Consider the following 19,788-nt stretch of genomic DNA (forward strand, 5'->3'; position numbering starts at 1 on the left):
TTGGTACCTTCAATTCAGAATTCAAGGATTCTTTAGGGAAGAAAGTAGTCCTTGGTCATCTATTCAAATTGTACAGTCCTTCTCACCTTCCCTTCTCTTCTCCTTGGGAGTTCTATTACTCATTTGTATGCTCGTGCACACACAGGTCTGAGAAACTTTCAACTTTTTAAAATATAAAATATATATGCATATAGACATATATACTTAAAACAAAGACAGCTATATGAATTTCCAGAGAAATATTAAAGACACCATCAAGAACAGGGAGAAATATGCCTTTTATTAGAAGTCTCATATGTACAGGGAAGCTGCTTTTCACAGCTTAGGGAAGGACACAAGAAAGCGCCATGATCAACCACGGTCACTACGCTTACACTGTGAACACCAATGAAACACCACTTCACTATGGAACAAACAGAACCATTACACAGAAATGCCAAAACAAAGGGATGTATATGAACACATCACATTTTTAAAAAACAAGTGGACACAAAAAATATGATGTGCCAGTATAAAAAAAATAGGCATTATCATTACAAGTTTTTCTCTTTTTTTTTTCTTCCTGTTTTGTTAATACAAGGTATGCTGAGCTTGCATCTCAAGCTTTTTCACAGGATTTGCAGGCACTTTAGCAGTCCAGCCATGGTTTACAGTGCATGACATTCAGAGCCACAGATGGGAACATGGTTACAACCTAGGGGCACAAATAATCAAATAGCAATGCAAGAGAAATCTTTTGTCCCTATGGTTGGGTAGACAAGAATGGTCTCTGTATGATGTGCCACAGCTTTTCCCTTCTTTGGGGTTTTGGGCAGAATTAATAAGTAGTATGGATGGCATCATAAGGCAGAGACAGAGTATGTGTCACATATATCCAGAGTATGTGGATGTACATAGAAAAAAAAACCCACCAACTTGAAAAACTGTAGGAAACAGATGAATTTTAGATTCCATATATGCAGGCCTGATTTCTCTTTGTCCCATGTAATGCCCTTCCTGCCAACCTGCCAAATGAAAACTAATTAAGATAATTTTGGGAATGCAAAGGGCCAGAAGCTCATTTGGGGAGAATTCTTCTCTTAGCTGCCATCTCCCATATGAAGACAAGCACAGAGCCAGTAGATAAACCCAAGCCTTCCCCCACCAGGGGTTGCCCTCCACCCCCATCCCCTATGCTCTCCAGGTAGAACTAGGGCATGAGTTGGGAACGTGACAAGTATATTTATAAACACAAATGAAAATGACCATTTCCTGGGTAGTGTTAATTTATAAGGCAGTTACAAAAAAAAAGATTCCCATGATAATCAGACAAGTAGAATATGGCTTCTCTACTTCAACAGGATGTAGGAACTTTCTGTTATAAGGAGCTGAGGATGAAAAGAAAAATCATATTGAATACAAAGCACTATCTAGGGCTAGATTGAAATTGCCTTTCATAAAACCCCATTTCTGGTCAATGCCATTGCTTCCATCCATCAGAGATTGAGATGTTGTCATGTATCTAAAATTTTTGTGGGGGGGGATGGTGAGAGATTAAAGGATCACATCATGGACACTTTCAACCAATTCATCACAAGTTGTGTGTAGGATTGTATCACAAAAATTATGGGCAAATCATAAATGAGGCTGAAATTTCTGGTACTTCAGAGAGACAGAGTCTAAGAAAGACTCAAACAGATGATTGTCAGAGGGTGAAAAATCCTTCTAAGAAATAGACACATAGCAACATAGTGGCTAAGACATTAAGGCCTCCCATACTGCATAAAGGCACTGATACCAACAACAGAAATATTCCACAGAACCATCAAGGGCTTTTTGTTGTTGTTGTTGTTGTTGAAGTTATTGTTGTTGTTTTTAAAAAAAAAAACTCCCAAAATACAAGTCTTCATAGGAAAATGTCCTTTATTGCATGGCAAGAAATGTCTATTCTTCTCTGGCTCAGGAATAGAAGTGTCTTCCTTTCTCAGGCGTCTGGAGTCTATTCAGCCTGGCGACCTGAGAAGGGGATGGGGGGACGTCCTGCCGGAAGGGTCCTTTGGGGGGTGTGTAACTGGGGTCCTGGCCTTTCTTATACGAGTCATAGTTGCTGAGGCCCTCAGCAGGAGGCTGCTTCTTCATCTGTTGCTCTTTCCGCCTCTGTTCCTGGCGAAGAAGCTCTTGGGTTTCCAGCATCACTCGGGCATTAAATCCATGCCCGCCCAGGTAGCCATTTCTGGAGCCTTGGTAGCTGGAGTATCTGGGGTTCTCCTTGGCACTCTGAAAACCTTCCCCTGGGGAATAGTTCTGCTCCCACGAATCCTGTGAGATGGAACTGGCATTTTTCCTACTTTGCCTAAAAAAAAAACAAAACCCAAAGGTTAGTGTGATGGTTTTAAGAAGGAAAGAAAGATTAGATAAAAGGAGAGAGGAGGAAGAAAAAAAAATTGAAAGAAAGGGAAATATGCATCGTAACAACTAAATCCATACCACTGCATTCCAAACATATGCTGACCACTGGAAAAGAACTAAGCAAAACTGCCCCCAGCAACTGCTCTCAGCAAACTCCCAGGCTCAAATAAGTCAACCAATGAGGGAAACACATAGAACTGGAGAGAACAAATAGATTCTGAAGTAGGAGCTTTCTTCTGTGGCTGGGTAGATACTGTCTGTACTGCTGAGGGTAACACTATCTCCAGCAATTTAGATGCGATGGCAAGATGCTCTATAGGGGTATTAGAGATTTGGCAGCATCTACCCCAGCAATAATCACCTGCGTTAGAATGTTACAATTCAATTCTAAACAAGCACAACAAATATTTTACACAGCTGCCGCCATAAAGCCCAAGATGCTAGCTAATATCGAGTACATGTAATGGATTATAACATGAGCTCAGTTATGAAAGATTTAAGTCTAGACTCCTTCATGATTAAAAATGCAACAAGCAGTCCCTTAAAGCCCCAGCATTTGAAGTCTGAATGAGCAGCTGATGTTCTTGAGAATATGCACTCATCAAGGTAGAAGAAGGTGGACAGCTGTGGAGTGAGCGCTGGTACCCTACACACTATACCTTTACCAAATGCCAGGATTATGTCAGGGAAATAAATCAGAGTCATATAGAAATTTCAAAGTTGAATCACTTCTGCAATAAAGTCGCACATCATTTTCAGGAAACATTATTGTTCTGAAACATCTTTAATTTACTATCAAGTATCTAGATGCTTTTATGAATTTACAATAAGATTGGCCATGATAAAGTAAAACAATTCTGGGCCAGAAAAGATGCCATGGCCTAATTTTTTGTCTGGAAAATGGAAGAGAGGGAGAGAGAATTGAGTAATAAAACAAAATATATTGCTCCATTTATCAATAAGAAAATCACTTGGTGACAGTATGTATTGCTCAGCCTTTCAAATCAACACATATAACATGACTGGATGTCAGAAAGATTCCTGGGGAGGAAAAATAAACTCTTTTCAGCCATCAGATCTCCCTGAGGAATGATATAATTTACATTTTTGAACATTCAGAAGAGCCACCAATATGGTTTGGGATGAAATCTGCCCATTTTCCATACGACCTCAAATGCAGCCAGAGAAATCTTCAAGAAGGAAAATGAATTTATGTCTAGTGAATCTCTGGATATTATGACTATGATTAATTGACTAGTCTATAGTATATTTGTCGGTTCTCTTCTAATAAGAATCAGACCATTTGTATAATCAGCCACGGCAAGAATCCTAAGATTTGATGGAATAGTTTATTTGCCTAAAGCACTGATTATCTTCACTTAAAAAGTCATAAATTAATCTGCCCAGAGACATGAATGATGGAAATTGCCAGTATGAAACCAGGGATTTGACATTAATCATGAAACTTTAATTAAAACAATGAACTTGTTACTGATGTTATAGCAACAAAAGTGGGATTCCTTCACGGGTTGGCTATCAATTTAAAGATAAGCAGAAATAGGCTGCAGAAATGTCACCTTTTTCTTAACCTTGGCCTATAGAGATCTACTAACTCCCTCTTCCTGCTCCCCAATTCTCTAAAGCCTGGGGCTTTGCTTTATGGTAGCTGTGATTCATAACAAATTTTGAATAATTCTATGAAGACAGAGTCTTTCTAAATTTAAACATATTGGGAATTCACTAAAGGTCTGTTAGGGAAAAAAATTATGATTATGTGGGAGGAAGAATTTCTCAGAGCTAAAATTTTCTTCAAATTAAGCAGTATAGAGAGAAGGAAGCCGAACTCTCTGAGATTTGAAATAAGGTATGGGGGAATTACATACCATATACTCATGTGCACACTGGTATTCAAATACACATAAAACATACATGATCAGACATACACACACTATGTACTTCCCTAGTAAAAACTGTTAGTAGCATCGATAAGCTCTTGATCATGGTTAAGACCAAAGTGAGCAGATAGATCAGACAAACAGCAGAAAGCAGCAGAGAGATGTTTTAACAAGACGCCACACATGCTGGGCGAATGCCTCAAGATTCACTAGCCAGCTGTGTGAACTTAAAAGGATTCTGAATTGATGCTGACTCATCTATGAAACAGGCACAAAGTCTATCTTCCTAGACTCATTGGAGACTGAGTGAAGATTAAGACTACTAAAATACTAGTAAAATGCTTAGAAAACTGTGGTATAGACTAAATGATTGACTCCAAAGTACAAGAGGAATACAAGGAGTTCTAACACTGAGTCATTTTGTCTTCCAAAATTAGGCTCTGGATTTGGGATAATGTCTTTCTGATCAAAGAAGAAAATTCAACAAAAATATTTGCTTTCCATTCTTTGTCCGGAAAATTGCATAGAAACCAAGAAGTAGGGTTCAGAGAGATAGCACAGCTGTAGGATGTTTGCCTTGCATGCAGCCACTCCAGGACAGATGGTGGTTTGAATCCCAGCATCCCATGTGGGTCCCCCAAGCTTGCCAGGAGTGATTTCTGAGTGCAGTCAGGAGTAACCCCTGAGCACTACAGGGTGTGACCCAAAAACAAAAAAAGGAAGGAAGGAAGGAAGGAAAGAAGGAAGGAAGGAAGAAAGGAAGGAAGGAAGGAAAAGAAAGAAGGAAGGAAGAGAGGAAAAGAAAAAGAAAAAAAGGAAAAAATAAAAGAAAGAAAGAGGGGCCGGAGAGATAGCATGGAGGTAAGGCGTTTACCTTTCATGCAGAAGGTCATCGGTTCGAATCCCGGCGTCCCATATGGTCCCCCATGCCTGCCAGGAGCAATTTCTGAGCATGGAGCCAGGAATAACCCTTGAGCACTGCCGGGTGTGACCCCCCCAAAATAAAAAAAAACACCGAAAGAAAGAAAGAAAGAAAGAAAGAAAGAAAGAAAGAAAGAAAGAAAGAAAGAAAGAAAGAAAGAAAGAAAGAAAGAAAGAGAGAGAGAGAGAGAGAGAGAGAGAGAGAGAAAGAAAGAAAGAAAGGAAGGAAGGAAGGAAGGAAGGAAGGAAGGAAGGAAGGAAGGAAGGAAGGAAGGAAGGAAGGAAGGAAGGAAGGAAGGAAGGAAGGAAGGAAGGAAGGAAGGAAGGAAGGAAGGAAGGAAGGAAGGAAGGAAGGAAGGAAGGAAGGAAGGAAAAGAAAGAAGGAAGGAAGGAAGGAAAAGAAAGAAGGAATGAAGAAAGAAATAAAAGAAATAAAAGAAGGAAGGAAGGAAGGAAGGAAGGAAGGAAGGAAGGAAGGAAGGAAGGAAGGAAGGAAGGAAGGAAGGAAGGAAGGAAGGAAGGAAGGAAGGAAACCAAGGAGTAGAGAAAACATCTTATGCTTGGACATGAGAAGGAAGTTCATGTTTGGGAACTATATGCTATTAAAGAATCTATGAATGCTTTGAGATCAAAAGGAACATAAGCAGCAGAACTTCCATCTCCCTTTACTAATATCTCTATAGTCAACAGATGTAATTGTTCATCTCAGGATAAGTCCACTTTATTTCTTGACCCACACATAGCACACATGCTAGTATGGCAATACTTTAATCATCACAACAGTCTTCATTGTGGTGTGACGACTGTCATGTGGAGGATTGATACACAATACCTACAATTTAAGGAAAGCCAGCCATTTCTCCAGAGGAGAAGAATATGGAAGGATAAAGACAAATGCCAAGACCAAAGACAAGTTAACAGGTTTAGAGACAGACCTAATGAATGTTTCTGGTGGGAAGACTAGCAGGATGGAGAGAGCAGAGGAACCAACAGAAGACAGTCAAGGGCTCAGATGGGAGATGAAGAGCAGAGAAAACTCAGGAAAAGAAGGGAAAACAGCTTATCTTAAATGAGCCTATTGATTCTGAATATACTCAGCTTGAGAGTTGCCTTTAGAAAACCAAATAAAGGAAATAGTATAGTGAGAAAAAAAAAGGCCATTGACAACAAGAAAATCTAGTGATAAAATGTGTTGTCAAAAGAAAATCCTACTCAGAGAATTGAACTTGGCCCCGCCCCTGTCACTCCTCTTCCTTCCCCATCTAGTGCTACCACCTGCCTAGTGTTTCTCACTGACATTTCCAAATGTAACTTGAATTGTGCCTATAGGGTTCTTAATTACAGTTCGAATGTACAAACCACTCTGGCTCACATACATCTCTTTAATTCAAACCACCTTATCTAGCATGACTGATATCAAGTTCTGACATTTGTTTTATTTTATGCTCTACTTTACAAGTGATATGTGTGACCACACGCGCGCACACACACACGTGTACATGTGCATGGGAAGTCTTTTTAGTATCAAATATCATGCCAGCTTGGTATGTTTAGAGAAAACTCTGCTAATTGTCAACATTCAAAAAGCAGAGGTCAAGTGTCTTTGAAGACTATCACATGTCAGACATTTAGATTTGTCTCTAGCACCTGAAGGTTGATGCAGGCCTCCTCTGAATCCCTGTGGGATTTTTTTAAATTTTTATTTTTTACTTTCTTCTGATTTCTGCATCCAGCCTACAGCAGAGTGGGCTGAGCTGCTAGGAATCAAGCTAAGTGCAAGCTCCCACATCCCTCATCTCCCTCACACATACAAAGATGCACATTGAGGATCTGTCTCTGAAAAATAAAATGTGATATAGAGGCCTTCCAGCTCCTCTTGCTTGATCTTTGACAATGCTTTAACCATAGAATGTCTGCTTTACTCATGTTGGCACAGGATAAAATGTCTGATAATAAGGCAATTAACCCACAGAGAATATGGAACTTGCTTAGGAAAATACTAAATGATAATAACAGTGCCAGTCACAGTAGCCTAGCTTTCCATGTGAATAGAGATACTTGTGCCAGATTCTTCATAGGGAAATGAGAGGAAACAGGCCTGGAGAAAGTGATGAAAAGAAGGGATTTAGAGTAAAAGTGGGAATGGAGGTCAGAATCAAAGAATTTTGGGTGGAAAGTGGCCAAAATAGAGAAGAAAAAACTCATGCATCTATCTTTGTTCACAAGAAGAGAAGCCTTAGAATATCTCTTTCAGTCAGGTTGTCTGTCCTTCCATGTTCAAATATTAATGTTCATTCCCTCTACCTTCCTTAGTACTTTTGTGTTTACTAACTCAGTCCTCTTATAAATGTTCCAACTGTTTTCCCCTGACTCCTGGCCTCTGGTCTTTGATTTCCAGGTCAACCACATATCTCACCATTCTTGTATTTTCAAATACAGCTAATTTACTTCTCTCTCTCTCCAAATTGTTCTGGTATCATTCAAAAACAGTTTACTTGATATCAAAGTGGTATGTGGATTTTTTTCACCCTAAATATTTTGTCATCTTGTTTTGAAATAGAATAATAAACATACATGAACACATAACTATAAGTGGCTAGAGAGTTATCATTGGGTTTAATATGCTTGTCTTGCACACAACTGATGCAGGTTTGACGCCTGCCCCCCAGCACTACATATGGTTTCCTGAACCAACTGGGGTACTCCTAAGCAAAGAGCCAACAAATAGCCCTAAGGACCTATTAGTGTGACCCCCCTCCAGACCCCCCAACCAAAACTGTGATGAGTGAGTGTCTAGCTTGTAAAGCTGAACGTTTTGAATACTTTCAGGAGAAAATGGTCATTATTTCAATGTACTTTGGATCAGTCACTGAGCACATTGCAGATCTTTGACAAAGACCCTCAGAACAGATTGACCTCTTTGTGTGAAACCCAGTTGACAAAACCTTCTCATCTGGGCTGCCAGCTTATGAAATCATATATCCGAGGATTTGGGGTTCAACATGGTGCATTAGCATGAGGTAATAAGATAGCAAAAAAGGGTGGTCTGAGTACCCAGAACTCTCCTTAGCTCAGTACCTGGAGCACTCACCCCTCTCCTTCCAGAGTACTAGATTTATGAATTCCCAATTATGCTAGTGACTCTAGGACCTAAGCAAAGCAAGAGCTTATTTTTTCCAACTGTCTGATGCAGAAACGGTTCCATTCTCCATCTGGAAGGAGACAATCCTTAGCTATAATCACTAACTTCAGTACTTCAGTATCAGGTCACTTCAGCATGGACTGGGAGCTCTGAAGAAGCATGGCTGACATTTCCAGAAACTCCCATATCCCCGTTCTTCTTGCCATTCAGTCAGAAGACCCTCACAAAGTAGCAATGATCCCCACTCCCCATCCTTTATGTCACATAGTGTAAGATGGAGAAGCCAGTGTGACTTGGAAGGTTACCATAGGGCAGGGAGGGTGTGAATAGAATACTGAGGAGAGTTGGGGGTACCTGGGCAAGGAGCTGTACTGGCGCTGGGCCTGCTGGAAGCTCTCGCGTTCCTCCTGTCGCTGCCGCTGCATCTGCATCTCCACCGACACAGAGTGTCTGCCGCTGGGCGCCACTGTTCTCGAATTGGGCTGGAGGGAGGCAAAGCAGAAGGAATGAGAGAAGGGTTATGTCTCATATCACTCACTGCTGGGCTTAATTTTGAGTCTTACAGATTGACTTAAATTCTGTGATTTAAAAAAAATCAAGTGCAATTTTCTCAAGTGTCTTAGCTAAAAGAAGGCTCTAATTGCTCCGAGGCACCCCCAAAGCACAATCCTCTTACATTTTGATTATGGTTTTCAAATGGCTTGAAATGAAGAGGTCAACCTTTTCAGTCTTTCTAAAGTGGTTTGGTAAATACTGACATGACATACTGGTTTACTCTCTTACAGACACAGCAAATACAGGGGAAAGAAACTACTCAGGAAATGAGAAAGTCAAAGCTAAAACAAAAAAAAATCACAAATAAGTAAATTTTTTTTGTGTGGTAATTCACAGACGTGGGGTAGTCCAGGAAAACTCTTCCAAGTTTGGGATGCTAGCTATGTTTTTCAGGACCTATCTGTTTTAGTCTTGCAATAAGATATAATATAGTTGAGTCCCCTTTAATAGAGGATGACAGTTCAATTCTGAACCAAGATTAGTTGAAACAAAGCCCTGCTAACCATGTACAGGTCTCCTGCCATCTATGGATGGCAGCCTAATGGGGAATAGAAATGCTTATCAAGAATAAACCTGAAAGCTAATAGCTACTTGAATTGGTTATCAGGTAATACATTTTGCATTAGTTATTAGGAAATGGCCTTTTTGCCTAGGTCAATTATATCCCACAAAGAAAATTTTCATTCTTCCTGCTAAATACTTTGGTCAGCAGGTCATCTGCTTATTGTCGCCTGCTCACCAAAATCAGATGTTGTATTTATATACTGGGCTACACATGTCAAGCAGGACACATCTGTTTCTTGGTCACATTTTGCAGCTTGCCTGCTGTATCTGGACTTCCGAAATGAGAGTAGCTCCATTCCAAATGGATAGCAATGCCTTTAACTTTATAAAAAAAAAAAAAATCAACAATGGCCTATCATAGTGGTATGCACACTTCAGCAATCTTATTTGGTATTTGCTAACCTCTACTCCCTGTGTGTTATATCATACAATGTGAGGGTTGAGGGTCTGGTAACAATAATGTATTGATTTTATTTCTATTTGTTAGAGTTGAAAGCCAATGGCAGATTTGGATTCAATCATAATTTTCAAAAATAGCAGTCTTAACATTCATTTGGAGAGTTGGAAGATAATCTGTGAGTGTGTTACTTAAAGAATGACTCCGATGGCAGGCTTTTGTCTGAAGAGAAAGAAGGCACTATTATTCTCCTTCTGCCTGGCCAGCACAATCTTATTTGTTGGTAAGCAATAATACAGCAATATACAGGATAAAATTTTCAAAGCATATGGGCATAGTCAGGGAGCATATTAAAAATATCCCGATACAAAAATAATATGGGAAGAGATTAGGCTTTACAATACCCCTGTCTCTACTAGTGGATGTTTATAACCACACTCATTGGAACAAATGTGTGTTTAGAGACCCACTCCACAACTCCATTCAAATAACATGTCAGTGGTGCCTTTAGCAAGGCAAACACTTCACTGAGTGGGTTCTGCTTATGCAAACAAAGCATCAACCAAATTGGTCCTCAACTACATTAAGAAGATAGACATGTTCTTCCATCACCCTTGATGAACTCAGCCAAAGGGAAAACTGAGCTATTCTATGGTCTGTGGCGAGATATGGAAGCTCGAGAGAAGCTAAGGGACAGAGAAGAGCAAAGCAAGAAAATACGACACAATTTCTTTTGCACCTTAGAAAAAGAACCATATTTTCCTCCTCTTTACACACAGTATAATCTATATACATGTGTCAAGCAGTCTTGAAAGAACTGGCATTCGGTAGCAGGATTTAGTAACCAGCTTTTTAAGCTCATGCTGGTCCGTGACACACTGCTTCTGGAAATGTGAAAAGAAAATGCAAGGTCTTGTAGAAATTTCAGGTGTATTTTTAAGCTGTTTCTCCCAGAGGCCTGAACATTTTATTCTGACAGAGAAAAAAATAAGTCAAAGGGCTTTTATTTCCTCAATTCTGAGTTTTCTGACATCGTACATCTCAAAACTTATCAGTGGCAAGCTTCTAGGTGGATTTCAATAAACTCAAATAATGAAATGATCAAGATAGAATCTGAAAACTTCAAATGCTTGAGCCTGGTGTGAACACACTGACATATTTCATACTATTATGTTCATGAGATGAAATATAAATTTGACTTTCCAGTAACATTTTATTCCAAGTCTTTTTGTCAGATATACAAAGTGGGGTGGTATTTTTTAAATCCCCCCCCCTCTTTTTTTTTTTGCCATACCCAGCAGTGCTCAAGGGCTGAATCCTAGCTCTGGTGGACCTAGTGGATTATATAGGATATTGGGGATAGAACCCAGATTGGCCAAAAGCAAGGAAAGGACCCTAGTGTTTGTACTATTGCTCTAGTCCTTTATCTTAATTTTTATGATGAAATGTTATTGAACCAATGAATGTATGTAATGAATGTAATGAGAGACCACACAACTATATTGTGGAGAGTTTCTTTGGCTAAGATAAAGAAATACCTAGTATGTCATTTCAATGAAGATTTGTAAAAATGCAAAAGGTGGGAGAAGTGTTACAACCTACAATTCAAACCTGTAAATATCTTGGTTTCCAAACAACAGATGAGTGGATAAAGAAACTGACAGCACATACAATGAAACATCATTCATCTCTAAGAGAAAATGAAATCTTGCCTTTTACCACATCTTGGATATAACTGGAGAGTATTGTGTTAAATAAAGCAAGTCAGAGGGTGAAGGATAAATGCCAAATGATCTAAAATGTGAAACAGACAACACTTAGAGAAAACGTACCCTCTGACTCTAACCACAGAACTGAGTTTCCTTTGGTTGGGGTTGGTAGTTAGAGGAAAGGGGCTGAGGAAAAAGAGGAGGCAGAGATTGAACAGAGGAGATGACATAAGCAGAGTGACATCAGGGCAGTGGAGATTTGGGCAGTACGGTGGTGGCAAAGGTGTAATAACTTTGTACACTAAAACCCTAAACATCAACATTAGAGGAATTCAGATTCCCTCAGCAACAATCAGCATAAAATAAAACAAATGAGCCTAAAAACAAAACAAAACAAAAAAGTCTTGGCTGCCTTCCTTATAGCAGAAACACAAAAATATGTACAGTGCAAATCATAAAAATAAATTAAGAGTTCATTTGTAACCCAGGGAGAAGTATTTGTTTTCAAGTAAAACACCATCAACAAAGATAACAACAAAAGCAACATCTGGACAGGGAAAAACACAAATAACCATAGTTGTAATAATTCTGGCAAGTCACCAGATAATAAGGCAACAATTCTATTTTAACCTTACAAATTACAAGAAACCCGGGTTTATTTCTCGTGAAATTGGTGATGAGCAATGAACTTTTAAATGTAAAAACAGTTAAGGTCACAAAGGCCATAATAATGATAGAGATTGTTAGACAGAAAAGAATGCATGATTATCTATTATATAGTGAAATTGAGGACCATAGTATGTGAAGTCTTTTCTGGCTTGTGTTTAAAGCCATATGAAAAATATTTCATATTACTTTTGTAAAGGAACTGAAATGGACTGTTTTTATCATGACTTTTAAAAGCTCTGTTCAGGACTGGAGAGATAACTACAAGGGTTAAGATGCTTACCCTGAGAACCACTGACTGTGCTTCCCCAGACACTTTATAATTGGCAAAAATTATATGTAAAATTTTTTATAATATAAAACATAAATATAAAAAGTTACACTATTAAATTGCAGTAAATTGGGGCCGGCGAGGTGGCGCTAGAGGTAAGGTGTCTGCTTGCAAGCGCTAGCCAAGGAACAAACTGCAGTTCGATCCCCCAGCGTCCCATATGGTCCCCCCAAACCAGGGGTGATTTCTGAGCGTGTAGCCAGCAGTAACCCCTGAGCATCAAATGGGTGTGGCCCCCCAACCCCCCCAAAAAATTGCAGTAAATTATACAAAGCATGGAAAAATATATAAATTAAGCTATCACTAGTATAATATTTTAAAATAACTTCAGTGTCTTACTAAATGGTCATTAAACTTTTTGATGAAATGATATTCTTATTCTTCTTAAAATAAAAGAGACAAAGTAATATGTATTAAATTGTGTGTATATATAATGTTCTTTTAACAAATTTTCAGTGGGTTTTCTACTTAAATTATGACAAATGATCATTTTTTTATATTTTTCCATCTGTTTAAGATTATGCATAGAAAACAAAAGTAAGAAGTGAGAAGTTTGTGTTGGTGAGAATGAAACATATGATAAGGATGGTGAGAATGACAATGAAGAGGTCAGGGAGGTGAGTTAGCAGCTGCACAATTGCCATATAGGCCATAAAACCCTGGGGTCAATTTCTGGCTCCATACTCTAAATTCTACATGTCAATAAAAATGATAATTTAAAGATTTGTAATATAGTGGAAATTATTTTATGCTATTAAGTCATGTTGCGAATGTATCCTGCCTAATCTGTTTTAAGTGGGTGTTGCTAACATTAGCCATTATTTTCAGTAGACTTATTCAAAACTTTTATTAAAATTAAAAATTAACTTTGGCTGCCTTCTCAACCTTCCACCACTACTCTCCCCAGCTCACACAACTCTACTTAAACAACTCTCAATTGAGTACTCCTGGGTGCTGAGAGTTGAGTAGCTTAATTACTATTAATAGCCTGCGTACTAACTGAAAAGTCTGCAATTGCCCTCATAAAGTTTGTATGTGCTTTGGCCTTTATGCAGGGTTTGTTTTTACCTTCTCTTTCCCAAACACTGCCAGAATCCACCCTGCCCCTAAACCCCCAAGCACCAGGATAAGTAGCAGGTATGATGGAAATACAAGGACATGTCTACCAGCAAGTCCAGTCTCTAGCAGTCTCCCCAGTCTCATTGCCTGAGATTCCTGTGTACAGACTTGGCTATGGACCAGGGGACTAAAGGAAAAGGTCTACTTTGCAGCAGAGTAAAAGCATCAAGGACATCTTTTGTCAGGAGTAAAGGACACCTCTTGGCTGTTAAATGGCTTTCTCCAGATTTTTTTTTCTAGACTTCTACCCAATTTAAACTAGAGTAATACTCCTTGCAAAGCTGTCAACTAAGAAAGCTTTTTATTTTATTTTTTTAAGTTAAGGCAGAAGAGCCCACTATGAGGAAGTGACAGCAGACACTGCTTAAATCTTCAGAAAAAGGAAAATGAAAAGAAAATCATTATTTTCTCAAATTCCCCAGGTGCAGTGTAGGCGGCTAGGCAATCTTCGGGTGCAGGGTGACTGTGTGCTAGAGATGGGTTCACCAGTGAAAGCCAGGAAAAATCCTAAAACAGTAAGAGGAGCCATTAAAAGTCCAAGTTGTGAAATGGAGAAAAAGACAGATTTTTTTTTTCTTCCCATTTGTTTAAAGACAGCTAGGAAAGAAAGCTTGGGGGGGGAGAAAGGGATATTCACATTGCAGAGGATCAATTTTCTATCTGAAGGACTAAACTACTTTCAGTCACTACCAACCTGGGATAGAAAGAATTTAGCAATATAGCTATTAAAGGCTCCATTATCCCATCTATCAGTCGTCTCAGCCAGAAAGTCTCCTTGTGGGCAACACTCAGGTATCTGCAAAGTTTTAACAGCGTACTGTACTTATGTCTGTAGCCTGCAATTTAATTCTTTTAAAAGCAACACAAAGTCCTGTCCATATCTGAGCTCTGTGATAATAACCCTAACCTCAGCTATTGTTCCATTATCTTAAGGAAGATTTAAAGCAACTTGCTGCTTTATTTATGTTACACCTGGCACTATGTAGGGGAAGAAGTCGCTTTTTTTTCTTCTTCTTCCTCTTCTCTCGCTCATCTTGGGAAAAAATTCACTTCAATTACAGAGCTGAAGAAATTTTCTGGGCCTCTGCTCATCTAAAGACCTTTTGTACCTCAAATCAGCTCCCCCAGGCCTAAGCATTATTTTGAACAAAAGTTCAGGAACAGGTGCATTCCAAACTGCTGGAGTTTTGAGAGAACATTTTGAAAATGGATGATCTGAAAAGGGTCGCTTGGCTCAATTTTCTGCAGCATCTCTGTATGTAAAGTAATTGACTTGGATATTTTTCTGTATGATACATCTGGTTGCACTCTGTATGTGGGCATCACTAACAAGCACTGGAATTTCAACTAATATGGTCTATGTTGTACACACAGGCTTTTGAGATTATGGTTCCTTACAATTAAAACAACTACTGATCATTTCAATGGCGAGATTGGGGTCTCATCTTTCTCAAACACAATGACCTTTTAAGGTCAGAATTCACATAGAAAAAGAGAAAAGGATTTTAAGATGCTCAAGGCTTTAAAAACAAAAACAAAGGGAGGCAGTTATTGATGATGGGAATGTTGCACTAGTGAAGGGAGTTGTTTTATTTATGACTAAAACTCAATTCCAATCATGCTTCTAATCATGGTACTTAAAGATTTTATATATAACAAAATATAAAAATAAAAACAAAAGCAAACAATACAGATGATATAAACTATAATCCATGATGGATTTAAAACAACTGAGTGACTTATGCAGGCAACAATGTGAATGGATATGAAAATTAACACTATAGAATTATAGTCACTTTCAGCTCAAGGTCCCAATCATTTGAAAGTGAAAAAATTAAATAAAAAGAAAAGGTCAATTTATGACCCACAATGTAGGAAATTATTCTATTCCTAACATAATCAGCCTGTCATCAAAATAATTCTCTTCTCACTCATAGGAAATAAGAATACAAGCCGAGTTGTAGGACTCACAGAAAAATGACATTTTGAAACACAATAATTTGGCCCATGACCTTCAGTGGATGAGTTTCTAAATATACAATATTTTCTCAAATGTTTTTCCTAACATGATAGTTCTTAGTAAGTGGACAACGTAAAAAAAAATACAAGTCAACATATTCACTGTCCTCACAAAATCTTAAAAAGAAACCATTTATCTTGTGAAAAATAAATAGATATCCAATCATTCCTACATCTTCCAGTGAAAAATCTCTATAGCTAAAATGTAGAAAATAACCTAGAGCTAAGAAGTATAAAATTTAGATGCAACCTGACATGGAAGTTTTGCATGTGATAAGATTGATCACCAACCAGAAATCAATGTAATCGGAGTTCTCCAAACTAGATTTCTCTTTTGTCGAAGTTAGATATTTAAAATATATTCTGGGACCAGGAAGACAGCTCAAAAGACTAAGGCTGGCATATATGCCCTGCATGCAGAGGCCCCAATTTAATCCCAATTCAGTCCCTCAAGTACTACCAATATAGCCCCAGTGGCCCACAAGCCCTACTTGGTGTGGTTCTAGTCCTCCCTAGTACTAGTACTAGTACTCCCTAGTACTGCTAGGCTTGATGGGCATGCACTGTCAGGCATGAACTGCCAGGCCCTCAGGTGTCCGTCCCTAAGGGCTGCATCCAGGATCACACCAAGTCAGGACTGTGTGCAAGTGAGAACCACTTCTATATGTAGTTGATATTTCTCTTCCAACCTGCCATTGTATGCATCACCCTTTCAAGATCCTTGTGCAAATATACGTGTATAGATATTGTTAAGGATATTTACCACACATGACAAAAGAATTTTTGTTTTTAGAAACCAAGTAGGAATAAGTTATGTTAATTATGCTAAATAATAGAAGTAGATTAACATAATTCTGTCATGTTGTTACATGCCAATGATTCAATTAGTTTGATGGTCTAGAAAAAAACTCAATAATTTACTTAAATATCATTAATAGTAATACTGTTGCAGATGACAATTTGGGATTTTTTTTTCTTAGATCTTAAATCTGTTGAGTTTGTTTTCAAAGCTCCCAAAGTCAAGCTAGGATGAATTTTATGAGGAGCTTTCACTATTGGCTTCTATTTCCAGTCGCCCATCTCCCTCACCTGAACCCTTCTAGCTAATAATGCTTCTCTTATTTTTCTTTCATTCACAAAATTAATCTTCCATAAACTACAATGTTATGGCTAAGATCTAGGATCAAAACCCTTCTAGGCTTCTTTGTGGGGGGTATATTGAAACTATTTGGATTGTAAACCTAGAAAGACAGTTATTGTTGATCTAAAAACCTAAAGCTGAATTGCTCAGTATTAGAATGGTTTGGAATAACTTAGAGGAGGGTTGTTAACACATGAATTCCCAGGTTCCAACCATAGAAGACACTACATCTGAGAGCAGCCCATGAATGAGTGTGAAACAACTTCCAAGTGATACTGAAGATACTGCCTATGGACCACTGAGAAGAAACTTCGATTTCCCACTAGCTGCCTCTGTATTGCCTTGGAAGAACTCTGCTTTTGTCTGCTTTACTTTGCACGCAGGCAGCTTCCTCTTACATTTGAATTTCTTAGAAATACTTAATAATTGGCATGCAATAAGCATCTCTAGCATTCTTACCTCCTTCGTTTGCAAAGAAAATCAGAGAACCAAGTCACCTGAGTAATACTGCTAAAACTAAACTGCTAAAATTAACTTCAAGCTAAAACTCAAGTTACTAACAACTCTATCTTTTTCTCTTCTATGCAAAACAACAATCCTCTTGGTTCTACTCCAGCTGATGACTGCCTTTTCTAACACCATTTTTACATCTGTTTTTATACTTCCAAATAGCTAGTGGTTCTTAACTACTTAAACAAGTCATTAACTTTTGGGGAACCTAATATCTCCTCTACTTCACTAATCCACATGTGTGAATTACACACTTTAGGTCTTTAGCAATCTTCTCCAAATACCAGATTCAGAAATATTATTGTGATAAAAACAAACAAACAAAAAAAAAAAACACTCCTAGGATATATGAGCTCCATACTATAGTTTTCATATCAGCAGTCATAGTCTAGGGTGTTCGGTGGGGTTGGGAGAGAACACAGTAAGGAAACTTGATTGAAAGGGGACCACAAAGTAAGTTGAGAAGTGCCTATCTAGATTACTTACCTCTGTTGGTTCCTCCCAGGCACTTCTCAACTTACTCTGTCCTCCCCCTTCTCGATACTATAGATCTATTTTATCTGACACCCTACCAAGACTAGACAACACATCTTCCAGAGTCTACAATGTCTCCTTCGACTTTCTTCTTTCTCTATCCTATCACAGAATTATTTTTCGTGTGTTTTTTAAAGTATTTTCCATTCTTTGCCTTATAAACATATTAGTCACACCTCCATGTTGATTTCTCTTTCTCCAATAATCTACCGAATGCCTCTGAAAGTTACACAACTACCTTTTCATTTTCCCATTACTTTGTACCCCTATGTTTTCGCTAATATCTCTCATTCCAGGAAGGGTCATCAGAGCACAAATCCAGGGTGGATGAGGAGGATTCACACACCACACTGTGGAATTTAGACTGGGATATGGGAACCAAGAAGCCATTCAAAATTTTGTTGGAGAATCTCACTCGGGTGGCTGTGCAATGAGTGGGTACAAGTAGAGATCAATGTAGATAAATGAGGAATACAACACATGCCAAGTGACTGAAGAAGAAATTCTGACTCAAGAATTACTAAATACCATACTTTGAATATAGCAGATATACAACAGACATGAGTTGAGCTAATTATGAATCTGATTCTGAGAAAAATATATGCAGAAAAATATTATACTTAAATGCAAAGTTGAAAGCAAGAATACTTTGGCTATGTCTTTTCATCAAGGCAAATGAAACCTATTATGCAATGGACAGATGGCGCAACAAAATACAAAATGAAATTAGCAATGATGAAATCCAGATGGAAATAAGGGAAAGGTCAATATGTTAAAGGTCAAAGGAATTTGGCTCCATCTTGTCTCACTTTATAAAGGACTGAGGTCATAGCTTAGTGGTTTTTACTGCAGGGAAGGTCTTTCTTTCTATTCATTGTGCCAAAGAACCAAATAGTTACCCAGGGTTGTTCAAAGCTATAAGTACGCCTCCTGTCTTCTACATCTTCGTCCTGCTTTGCTTGCTGAAATTCTTGTCGTAAACGCTGTATCCGATCATGGTTGCTAGGCGTTGATCTGTTGCTAAAAGAGAAAAGGGGCAACAATGAACACCCTTCAGGAATACAATCTGTGAATTGCAGTTGCTAGGGAAAAAATGGCAGCTTGCTGTGAAATGACGCTATTTAAGAGGAAGTGAATTTTAAAAACAATATCTGGGCATTTTAAAATACATTTTCATTTTGTTATTATGATTAAGCCTTATTGAAATTACTTCAGACAGATATTCAAGAGGGTGAGTAGTATTTTTAGACATTCCTTTTTATGCAGTTCTTTAAACGTCTCATTTCCTTTCTTTGAGCTAGCAAGGTGTTGGCAGCAAAAAAAAATTTTTTTTTGGAAAGGACACTGCATTAAAAGTGAGAAATGCAAGGGTCCCTTCTGAACTCCTCCACCTTCTCAAACTAAAGCACTTAGGCCACTGATCTGCAGTTTTTCAATACATACTAAGTGGACAAAATACTCTAAAGAGCCTCATAGTAACAAATGAGACAACAGTATAAATTAGTCTTGCAAGTGTGTTATTTTCATAATGTCATTACATAGTTTTTGAGTTATCAACTATACACAAAATACAATATTCATAATATCAATGAAAATCATTTTTAGTAACTTCAGATGACAGCGTGATATAATCAGTTAATTGACAATAACTGTTTTTGTTTTTAGAGTGAGACCACACCCACCAGTTTTCAGTCCAGACGTGTAGATCTGAAGGGTGTTGTACACAGTTTGGAGAGAAAGTGAGAGACCAGACTTTCCTGCCTTCTAGATCAATTCAATCACCATTTTACTATAACATGCTGCATTTCAGATCCCAAAACTTCCCCCTATTAAAGTACACACACACACACACACTCTCTCTCTCTCTCTTTCTCTCTCTCTCTCTCTCTCTCTCTCT

The 19,788-nt window shown here is 38.3% G+C and overlaps 1 protein-coding gene across 10 annotated transcripts in view; it reads right to left on the reverse strand.

The window, feature by feature from the left end:
* Window positions 1–259: 259 nt before the first annotated feature.
* PARD3 (par-3 family cell polarity regulator) overlaps window positions 260–19,788 on the reverse strand; it is a 674,271-nt gene continuing 654,742 nt past the window's right edge. For all 10 annotated transcript variants that reach the window (XM_049776411.1, XM_049776408.1, XM_049776410.1 and 7 more), the window contains 3 exons: window positions 18,791–18,911; window positions 8,701–8,828; window positions 260–2,332 (listed from right to left, as the gene is read on the reverse strand). In XM_049776411.1, coding sequence (XP_049632368.1) covers window positions 1,939–2,332; window positions 8,701–8,828; window positions 18,791–18,911 — 643 coding nt within the window. In that variant the 3' untranslated portion in view covers window positions 260–1,938. The remainder of the gene's footprint in view (window positions 2,333–8,700; window positions 8,829–18,790; window positions 18,912–19,788) is intronic.

The sequence above is a fragment of the Suncus etruscus genome, chromosome 7 (genome assembly GCF_024139225.1).
Source record: "Suncus etruscus isolate mSunEtr1 chromosome 7, mSunEtr1.pri.cur, whole genome shotgun sequence".
Lineage (NCBI taxonomy): Eukaryota > Metazoa > Chordata > Mammalia > Eulipotyphla > Soricidae > Suncus > Suncus etruscus.